General features: G+C 44.6%; 1 protein-coding gene across 2 annotated transcripts in view; it reads right to left on the bottom strand.

Moving 5' to 3' along the window:
* Positions 1 to 6,631: 6,631 nt before the first annotated feature.
* The window catches only part of LOC139795279 (protein eva-1 homolog C-like), a 206,074-nt gene continuing 201,624 nt past the window's right edge, over positions 6,632 to 11,081 (bottom strand). For both annotated transcript variants that reach the window (XM_071742064.1, XM_071742066.1), the window contains exon 8: positions 6,632 to 8,063. In XM_071742064.1, the coding sequence (XP_071598165.1) occupies positions 7,690 to 8,063 (374 nt within the window). In that variant the 3' untranslated portion in view covers positions 6,632 to 7,689. The remainder of the gene's footprint in view (positions 8,064 to 11,081) is intronic.

Genomic DNA, 11,081 nt, shown 5'->3' with positions numbered 1-11,081 from the left:
GGGTCAGGGATGGACATCAGGTGTGCAGACAGATGTGTTTGTGGCAGGAGGGAGTCACCAAGGAGCAGGAGCCCATTCACTGGTGGGTCACAGCCCTCCACAAGTGGTCTGAGAAGTGGTTCAGCTTCGGCAGACTCATTCCTTCTTGTTCTGGCAGTGTTTGTCTTCCCCTGGTCCACAAGGCAATCAGCTATGGGCTCCAGCATCACTGGTACTGTAAACCCTGACATAGATCCAGGCAGGGAATTTTGCTAAGCTGCTGGTATAGTTAGAGGAGGCATCAGGGGAGTCTCAAAAGAACACCAAAATTGGAGGTGGCACCTTTCAGGGTCTTGTCAGACAGCATTGAACCTTCCTTCCCAGGAAAATCATCCTCTGGGAGTTCTGTCTAGTGAGCTCCTTAGTCTTCAGGATGCATCAGTGGCAATCACTCTTTTGTTTGTTTTTTTTTAGTCAGTTCTGAAAAGTATTGCCAGATCACTCCCATTTCCAGGAGAAAAAGCCTGCACTGGTTTTGGGTTCTGATTCATGTTTGTTTGCTTGAGCCCCCTTGAAGTTCTCTGAAATTGCCCTTTTAAAAGATGCCAGAAACAGAGATGTTTTACTGGTGCTGAAATCCCATTGGAACTGGGATACCTAGGACAGCTATGGGCTGGAAGAGCAACACCCACAGATACTGCTGGGGTCATTTCCAGAAAGGAAAGTAATTCATACAAAGAATAGTTCAGAAAAAGCACTGGATGCCTCTGAGCTCTGCTGTTCGTGGGTGGTCTGGAGGCTCCAAAAATGCAGGAGCTGGAGAAAGGAGAACTACTTCTGTCTTTTCTAAACAATTCATTACTGCCTTTTTAAAAGCCAAAGAATGTTTTACCAGCATGGCATTGCATCCCCAGGAAAGTGCTGCAGGGAGCTCTGCTTCACTCATGGTGTAGAATAGCATTGGACTCCAAACATAACCAGAAAATAAACAAGCCAAGTCAGTGCCCTGCCAGAAACTGTAAAGAAAAATGCCTTTTCTTTACTTATACGCCTCATTTCAGCATTTTTTTTCAATGCCACTTTCCATCACATCACAACAGCTTGTATTTCTTCATGAAGATGTAATAGAAAGGGAAAGGTGTTTTCTCACAGCTCAATGAAATTTGACTTGGTTCCCATCGTCTGTCACTGTTTGTCCTCAGAAAAGTGTTTGCTCTGAAAACATAAGCTCATTATGCAGGAGAAAGTATGGAAGTTCTCAGGAGGAGCCAAAGTGGCAATGTTTGCATTTGGCAAAGGATGCAGAGCTTTGGCAGAAACCGTTCCCCCCCAAGACTGCATCTGCCCTGCTCAAGCTCAGCCTCAACACAAGAACTTGGTTTCCTTCACAGTCACCCAGCTCTGCTCAGAACAATGTCCCTTCAAGAGGAAAAAATTCCTAAGCCAGATTTTGATTTGCTTTTTTCTTTCTAGCCCCAAATCCATGTCTTGCTCAACAGGAAAATGGCAGATGAAATGAAAGCCAAGATCCATTCAAGTGCCATGAAAAATTCCTCAGCAGTTACTGGAAAATGGGTGGGAGAAGGTCCCCAGGCAGCCTGGAGAAATAGAGAAGGAGAAATCAGCCATAGGAATGTGGTCTGCCACAATTCACAGTCCTGGACATAACTGGGCAATCCAAGAGGGGAAACAGAAGAAGAACTCCAGGAGATCACTCAGCAATGAAGGGATGGATGTAGGAGAGATTTGGACATCTCAAATTAAAATGCTTCCAAAAAATGCTCCCAAAAAATGATGGATTGGGCATGGCTACAATGTCATAGCCCTCCCTTTATTCATCAGAAGTTCCTCTGCAAAGAAAGCTGATAAGGAAACACGACACACTCTTTGGAGAACTCACTGTTTAAATGGATTTCTTTAAATGGAAAAATAATCCCAAACTAAATGATTTTGCAAAGCATTTTATTTATACTCCCTTATCGTATAATGGAAAAAAGTCAAATGTGATTGAATTGGGGGGATACTGAGATTTTAATTTTATGAATTTTTTTTGTCATTGGTATGTAAGGGAAAAAGGTGAAAAAAAACATACAATCAGATAGTGATCTTTTTGAACAAAAAAAATATATATATTTTGAATTATATATTTTTTTTTTTTTTTTGAAGTGTTTTCTAGGTGATTCTGACAGTACTGAGTAATTTGCCAAGCATTCAAGTGTCCTGTGAAGCCATCACTTATACATGCACCTAGATGGGTAACTTCCTACTGGTTTATTCCTTCAAACCATACCAGTGACTTCTCCAGCACTGAAAAATCTGTCACTCAGGAACTGGTCCCAGAGGAGGAGGCCACCAAATCTTGTTGTTATTGACAGGTTGTAGTAATGGCAGTGGAGATCAGAAACTCCTGACAATGCTCATGGCTATGCCAGCAACCTTTTGCCAGCAGAGGGTGGCTCCATTCCCTTGGTTCTTGTTGAAGATTCAGCAGTGGGAAACCTTGTTTGGTGAGGACAGGCCTGGCAGCAGGAGTCCCTTGTCCCCCATCCTCATCTTTGGTGTGGAACTTCTTGTCCTTTAGCAATTCGTCTCCTTCTGGGCACCTTTCTGAGCTCCCCACTTGAGTGCAGAAAAAGAGGATTAGTGTTGGCACCCTCCAAACCTGCCTCTGGAGCAATGTTGGCCATATCTCCAGGTATTTGACTGAAAAATATATCTTATATCTCACAGAATCCCCCCCAGCTCCCAAGGGAATTCATGGGCCAGCTGCATTCTTCTAGCCTTGAAGAAAAAGCCAAGCCCATGTATCCCTCTGGAGAGGCAAGAACTGGTGGCTTTCATGACATGAGCAAGTGTCCACCAGAATCCACCCATTGCACATCCATCTCTGAGCAGCTTTCAGGTGGCCACGGTTCAGCCAACAGGTAACCCTCTGTGACATTGCAGCAGTGACCCAGGGCTCCAAAAGGTGACAATTGCACCACTGGAATTGTGAGTCCATGCAGTGGTGGGCAATTGAAAAGCCTCAAAGCAGCAGATTTTCTTAAACTCTACTAAAGCACCACAGCAACATGGAGAATGTGAGCACCTTGAGAGCCGAGGAGCAGCAAATGCACCCTGACTCCAACATAAAAGTGAACCAAAAGCATTGCTGCCTTTGTGATGAATTCTGCTTAACTGGGACAGCCTTGAGAAAACCACAGAAACAGACTAATAAAGAGAAAAGGAGAGACCGAGTGAAGGGTCAACCTGTACTAATTCTAATGAGGGGAGGAGGAAAGGCAAGAAACACTGGGAATTTTGGGGAGAGAGGGAACTGGGGACATTATAAAATCAAATCGGATTATTAAAACTTCTATAGTGATGGAGGCCTCAGTAATGATTGTGAACAGAAGTATTTCTGGGCCAGTCTAAGATGATTAATTGCTTGTGATTCCTCCAGAAACTCAACAGAGCTCATGCAGCAGAAGAGGAAACACAGATTCCCCAGAGCATCATGAACATATGCTTCATGTCCTGGCAGCACAAGGGCTCTAAGCAAGCTTGTTTTGTTTCTGTAGTGCTTGAGGTGCTGGGAAAGGTGGCAGGCAAGGGGTTAAGTAGTGGCACTGCAATTTCTGGAAGGGAAAAACATGCCTCATTAACTGGCTGGAATTCATCGAGGATATGCACACCAGGGTGGACATGGGAAAGGCAGTAAACTCCATATTATGGAGATTTTCAGGGTACATTGAACACAGATCCACTAAAGAGGTCAGTGCCAATGGACTGTAGGATAGAGGGAAACAAAAATGTCCCTGAGAAGTCAAGGGTGCTGGGGAATGAGGAGAACAGAGCAGGTATCCTACTGGAACAGCTTACCTCCCTTCAGCTGCTCCATCCAGGACTTGTGGATCCAGCCCCATCTCTCCCACCAGACAACAAGAGAATAAATGTGCAGTTGGCTCTTCCAAAGTCTGACCCATCATGCCCACACGTTCAGCTTCTTCCCAGAGAACAACCCTTAATTTTCCAGCCCATCACAGTCATTTACAAACCCAACAAGGTACCAGTTTTCAAATCATAATGTAATGACTCTGTGGTTGCCAATCCAAGTATCCTGTAATTTGTAGGCATGTGAAAGGGCTTTTCACACACAGTGCAGGCACTTGACTCCCAAGGCTCACTGGCCACTAGCCCAGCAGACAGGACACACCAACAGCAATGCTCTCATCTTTAGATAAAATATCAGGTGCTTCCCCTTATTACCAACTGGCCAAGCAGCTGAGTCCAGAATTGTTCTCTTGTCCTCCATAGGAAAACTACAAACTGAAGGCATAAAGAATAGATTCACAAGAAAACTGATTTCAACAAGTTTATCCAAAACTGCGTAGGAAATTCATTCATAAATTGGGAAAAGTTGATTTCAGCTCCTTTATCTGTCTAGGGAAAGTTATTCTGGAATAACCAGAATAACTGATATTACTCTGGAATTATATTAATATATATTTCCAGTATTATTCTGGAAACAATGCCTCACTTTAATGCAAAAAAAATTAGATGAGGATGGCAGTAAGACAGCCATGTGTAAACCAAGAGCCATGTGTAAACCCCTACAAGAGGGATTCCCATTAGCTTGGTAGAAAAATGTGTGTTCTCTGCTCTCTGGCTCTGTGAGTGTTTAAATGCATCCAAAATACTGTGAGTACAATACAAAAGACTGAAACTAGACAAGTCCAAATCTCTGTGTGCTTAAATATTATTTTGGAGTGAGAAACATGAATCTGGCCCCTCCTGCACTGGTTGTAGCTCTTCTATACTCCAGGTGAGTGGTTTTCTTCCATTGGTTTACAGAGTTAAAGGCAAAACACAAAGTCCTGTCCCACTGTTGTAGGCTGTTGTTTTTTTTCCCCAGACAAACTTCAGCACTTTTGGGAGAAATCCAGAAATAGTTACAGAATGACTTAAAGCCTTTTACTTACAGTAGCTCGAAGGGTTGTGTTTTCTTTCTTTAGTCAAAGCCTTTTTAGAAACACATGGCCCTGAGACAAAAGGAGCTAGGAGGTATGCAAAAGTCTTGCACATGTCGTGGAGGCAGTGAGCCTGCTTTTGTTCCACCTTGTTACCCAGGGCAAAGCTGAGCTGGGCTTGTCTGCTCAGCTCTCAAATCCCTATGCACAGACCACTCCTTTCTCTCCCAAGCTCCAGCTGACAGATTTACAGCAGCAGCAGCAATGCTAAGGGAGGATTGTTCATCCATTTGTAACTGGGGTTCAGATGTGATTTACATTTGAAGCAGATATTTTAATCCCTCGGTTGCATATGAGGCACACTCAGGATTACCATGCTTGTTTTTTCCTCTGGTCAAAAAAAATACATTTGGGAAAATTGTGTACATAAATTCATTCATATATGGCATTTTTATAATCAGTTCTGCAGTTTATCTCCCAGGCCTCTAAATCTGAAAAATTGCTGTCCCTTAATCACCAAGGTTAAGGAGCTGTATCTTGCTGCAGAGGAAAACTCACCCTCAACAGCACTGCCCCTGCTGACCTCATCCTCTCCTTTTCCTCCTCAGCATCCTCAGCTGAGCACATTCAACATTCCAGCTAAAGCACAGCACCTGGCAACACATCCAGGGTTCAGGACCTGCCTCCTGCTTTATTTCTAAATATCAGCTGCAAAACTACACCCCAGGTTAATAGTGAGCCTCTGTTTGAACCTTAGTGGGCCCAGGAGCAGGAACCTCTCTGCAATTCTAGTATTGCCTTCCAGATGAAGTCACCTCTCCCTGACAGCCTCCGGTTGCAGTTACTCAACTTTGCTCTCACCCTGCAGGAGTCAGAACAAGCAGCTGTGGGTGCTTAAAAACAGCTTTTCCCATTTAAACAGAGTCCCACGCTGACTCCCCAGTGCCTTTACCATCAGGGGGCTGTCCCACCAACCAAACTGATGGCCCAGCACAGGACTAACCCCATTCTAACATCCTCAGTCATCTTGTGGACATGGGCACCCATCTTCATCACTCCTTGAGGCTAGGAGAAAGCTCTCAGCATCCAAAGCTTTTGTTTGTTATTTGCTTTGGCAACATTTTGTGAACTCTTAAAAGAAAAGCTTGCTGAAGTGACTGAGGAGCACATCCCAAAGCCATGAAGGCTGAAGCAGCACTTGTGCAGACTTGAGAAAGACCAAGAGTTATGAATGAAGTGATGTGAACTGGTGCTTGGGAGTGACTAACAGGTAGGTAAGAGAGTGAGCAGAGTGCTGATATCCCAATGAATGTTCCATGGGACAATTTATGAAGCTCCAAAACATATTTCAACTTTTTTTTTTTTTTTTTTTTTAATTTATATATTTAACATTTTTTTCTGGCCCAGGTATGATTTGGGTCTGGGGAACAGACCCAAAGCATTATGAAATCACTGCGACTCTTTCCCATGGTGCAAGTGATGTGCTTTGTGATGACCCCTTGAGAACCACCACATTGTTACCTGCTCCTGCCCATGTGCACCAGACAAGGAGACTGAGGAGCTGCAGCCAAAGGAAAAAGTGCCTCCAGGTTTCTGCATGCAGAAGACATCAGCCTTGGTTGCCTACAGAGGTTTGCTGCTCCTCCAAAGGATCTCCCTCGAGCAACACCTATGCCAAAAGTGAGGATGCAAATTCAAATGTGTTGAAGCAAACCAGAGTTTATTTAGCATTTATTACCCATTGTGTTGTCATATGTAGCTTCTTCTGTCTCCATTTTGCTCTGGTAAACATAGAACTTTTTTATTTTTTTTTTTTTAATAAAATATATAAAACATTGTGCATTGCTATCCATAGGAAAACTGTAGTTTAACAACAAACAAAAAAGAATAAGGCACATTCCTGTGCAGCATCTTCAAATATATATATATATTTAAAACAAAACAAAAGAAAACCCTTTTCAACCTCTTTGAGGTTGTTAACTTCTCACCAGTCACTGACACATCTCTTATATTACCATAATTTCACTGTTGGAAGTGGGTTGGGTTGTGTTTGACAAGGGACAGCAGGGAGAACAGACTCAAAAAAACCCATAGGATTTTATCCCTGAGGTGTCAGTAAAAAAAAATAAAAATGTTCCCATTGAAAAGGAAGATGAAAAGACAGCCATAAATAACTGAATACACTATGGCAAACATCCAAGCACCGAGATGATTTCACAATGTAAGAATCTCCCTCCCCCCCATCCCCCAGTTCTTAACAAGTCATATTTGCTGTTGGGTTTTAATTAGGTTAATCTCATGGCTTCTCAAGTCACAAGACAATTGGTCCGGATGCACTTCCCCTTCCCAAATCCTCTTTCCAGATTTGTCATTTTGTTTGCAACTCTCCCACAGTCCTCAGGAAAGGGGAAACCCAAAAAATCCCAAATTAACACCAAGACCTGGATGACTACTTCTCTCCCCAGCCAAGACAGGAGCGTTGGCACTGCAGCATGACAAACTCCATGTCCTACGTGGAAGGACTCTTAATTGTCACCTTCTTGCCTGCTACTCAGAAACAAAGCTGTTGTAACCAGAAAGCATCCACCAGGAAGGCTGAGAGCAATATGTCATGGAGAAGGAGACTGGGAAGGCTTTTCTGCTGTCCATCCAGGTAGCATGCCCGAAAGGAAAAGGGGAGAGACCCACTAATTCCCCTTCCCTTCTTCTCCTCTGTCAGGTTCGGGTGGCAGAGGGGCAGGATGGTTGGGCTCCCCGGGGCTCAGTAGTAGCGGTTGAGGCTCCGGGTTCCAGGGATGTCGGGTTGGCCGTTCATCCAGATCTCCCGGATGATCCTTTCCCTCTCCTCCAGCCTCTGAGCTCTCTCCAGCTCCTCGGCCGAGGTGAAGACGTTCATGTTCAGAGTCCTCTCGAACCTGCGGTGCCTGCGGGCAGAGAGATCCGAGGTGGTGTCTGAGTCGGCGTCGCTGTCGCTGCTGTCGCTGCTGTCGCTCTCCCGCTCCCGGGGAGGCTTTTTCCTAGGGGAGCGTTTGCAGTCAGTTCTGCAGGAAACCTTTAGCACCAAGGCCACCAGGGTCAAGACGAGTCCAATGCACACTCCGGAGACAAAATACAGAGCAGCCCGCTCAGGGTTTTCTGAAAGGGGAAAGAAAATGATTCTTGAAAATGAGCCTTGAAAGAACAAAGCGCACACACGCACCCCACCCCTCCTCTGTGCACACCCCAGCCACCATCTCCAGAGGGACAAGGCTTCTAATTCATGCTTCTTCTGCCCATCTCTCCTTTACCTCCACTCCAGAAGGCTTCTAGTGGCTGCTTCTTCTGCCAATCCCTCCTTTACCTCCTCTCCATAAGGTTTCTAATGGCTGCTTCTACTGCCAAGCCCTCCTTTACCTCCTCTCCGTAAGGTTTCTAATAGCTGCTTCTACTGCCAAGCCCTCCTTTACCTCCTCTCCACAGGGAAGTCAGGGAAGGGGAATTTAAACTTGTATTTGGCCCCATGCAGAATGTGGGTTTGCTGAATCCTGGAGCAGCCCAAAAAATTAAATGCTAATTCCCATGGCTGCACCCTGAGGTTGTCACCAAGGTGCTGCACACCCAGCTAAGGGCACCTTTGGTGCATCCTTTAGCGTTGTACAGGGAATAAAGATGACTGTAAAGCTCTCTGTGCTCTCCGTGCTGTGGGCCAGCTGAAACAGGAAAGCCTTGCTATGGAAAAATGTGGATTATTCATTCATAGGTTTCATTTGCTTATCTAAGGCAAGTGTGCTGGCTTCCTGCCCAGACCACCAAAATGTGTATCTGTGCTACACGAGCATAGCTGGAGTCAGCACACTAAAATACACACCCATGAATCCTGCACAGCCACATTTCAGTGGTGATATAACAAGGATCCACAGTGCCTTTTAGGTCATCTTCTTTATTTAATTTTTTTTTGTTTGTTCGGTTTATTTTGGTTCATGGGACTACTTATGATAAACATTGTTACTGCAGTTCCTCTGGGTTTATTAATCTCACTTTATAGGGTGAAGGAGAACCAAGAAGTGTCAAGGCCAGCTCTACTCCACTGTGTGTTCTGGGAGTCCTGAGTTCAAGGATTGAGGCAGCTCCTCAGATGAGTCTTATACCCTTGAACTTGGTGGTGGAGCTGTCACAGTTCCCACCAGCTGAGAGCCTGACATTCAGCCCTGAAAAATCTCTGTAACCACTGTGTTCCATTCTGCTTTCACTTCCCCCCAATGTGCTTTTAGAGCCTGCCCTCTCCAGCTGATTTCTTTAAAGTGAAGTTTGCAAAAGATGCACTGGAAACTCTTTGGAGATCTTCAAAACTCAACAGGTCCAGACCCTGTTTTGACTTCCAAGATTGCTCTAGATTTGAAGGTACCCATGTACCATGTTCTGAGCAGGGATTTGGACCAAGTGATCCCTGGAGGCCCCTTCCAGCCTATGTTATTCTCTGGCTCTGTGATCAGAGCCCAAACACTGCCCTGTCCATAGCTCTCCATAGCTCAAGGCAATGCATCATTCAGTTCCTGGAGATGCTAGTGAAGCAGTGAAGAGAGATGAAACACTTTTGGGATCCTCACTTCTCTTTCAAATGAGCCTCAAAGGTGACTGACAAGCCAAGGTGGAGGGATAAGACATATTGGTCTGAAAATTGGCCAATAAAACATGCTAGGCTGGCTGTACTGTGAATGGCATGGGCTTAAAACAGGCTAAAAAGAGACTACAAAAAAAAAAAAAAAAAAAAAAAAAAAAAAAAAAAAAAAAGAGAAAAAACAGAAAGAAAAAACCAAAAAACAAAAACAACAAACCATCACCAGAAAGAGGAGTGAAAAATGCAGTCATAGTTGTTGGAAAGTGAAACCAAAGCCAGAGGTTTCAACTAGGAAGTTTTATCAAAAATGAAACAGCAAAATCCAGAGGTAGAAGAGGAGATATCAGAGCAGGCATGGAGGATGTGACAGCAGCTCTTGTAACAGTGTGGCTCAGTGAAATCCTGGCTGTGATTAAGGTAGTGGCAACTCTGAACTGGGGGAGCAGAACTCAAATGAAGACTGCAGCCCTCTTTGTGCAGTAGCAAAGCTGCTGCTCACCTGGCACAGTGTGAAAAAGTAAAGAAGTGCCCTAAATTTCAGAGATGTGAGAACCTCAAGAAAAGTAAAATCACCACCAGACAGCACTTTAACTTTGCTGTGCACTAGAACTCGGGACAGTAATTGCAAAGCTGCCTCTGCAAATAGGCCTGAGGAGAGCTCTGAGGACACCAAAGTGTGGGAGAGTGAGAAGAAGACATGAGCAGGACTGACCTGTTTGTCCTGGAAGATACTTGGCCCTTTCTGCCTTCACTCTGCCTGGCTGACAGGATGCCAGGCACACTTTTCTGTACATTTCTGCATACACACATGGGCTTGATTTGGTTGCATTAGTTCCACTGCTCACTCTTTTAAAGCAACCCATAAAAAACCCAAATAGATTGGAGGCTGGGATGCTGGGACATGAGGTTTCTCTTCCCCTGTTTTTGTCCATGTCCTGATTTTCCTTTCTCCTCCACACTCCTTTTTCCATGCCACTGTGTTCAGCTCAAGAGCAAGCTGCACCTCAATTGCTACTTCAGCAAAGATTTTTCATCCCCTGCTTGTGCTCGTACGTATAGCCCTTCGTGCAGTGTGATGGCTGTAATTGAATCTTTGGGCTCCAGTGGCATTTATGAGCTCCTAGAGCTACTCTGTCAACATCTGAGACACTGTCTGGACTTCCTCACTGAGCTGTAACCCTACGTTCAACTGCAGTCTTGGCATTTATCATCTCTGCAATCCTCTCTCACACAGCAGCATCTTTTTTTTCACAGCAGAAAGAGCAACTTCAGCTAAAAACCACAAGCTCTGCTTTTTCTCAGTTGAAGAAGCCAAGTCAGCAATAGCCTAGATGTGGGGGCTAGACAGTTTGCTAATGATTTTGAGAGCTTCCCCCATTGAATTTTCTACTTGAAAAGACCAAAAAGGGGCATCATCTTCAGCAAATGGCTGCTCTGCTTCTTCCGAAAACTCAAAAGCACCTCAGATTCATCATTCCAACACTGAAGCTCCTCAAAAGCCTCATGATAGCTGGGAAAAACTCTTTGAAAGAGTACGGACATCAGTAGCAGGAGTT

The sequence above is a fragment of the Heliangelus exortis genome, chromosome 3, assembly GCF_036169615.1.
Source record: "Heliangelus exortis chromosome 3, bHelExo1.hap1, whole genome shotgun sequence".
Lineage (NCBI taxonomy): Eukaryota > Metazoa > Chordata > Aves > Apodiformes > Trochilidae > Heliangelus > Heliangelus exortis.
Note: the sequence above shows the minus strand (reverse complement) of the source record. Positions and strands in the feature narration are given on the sequence as shown.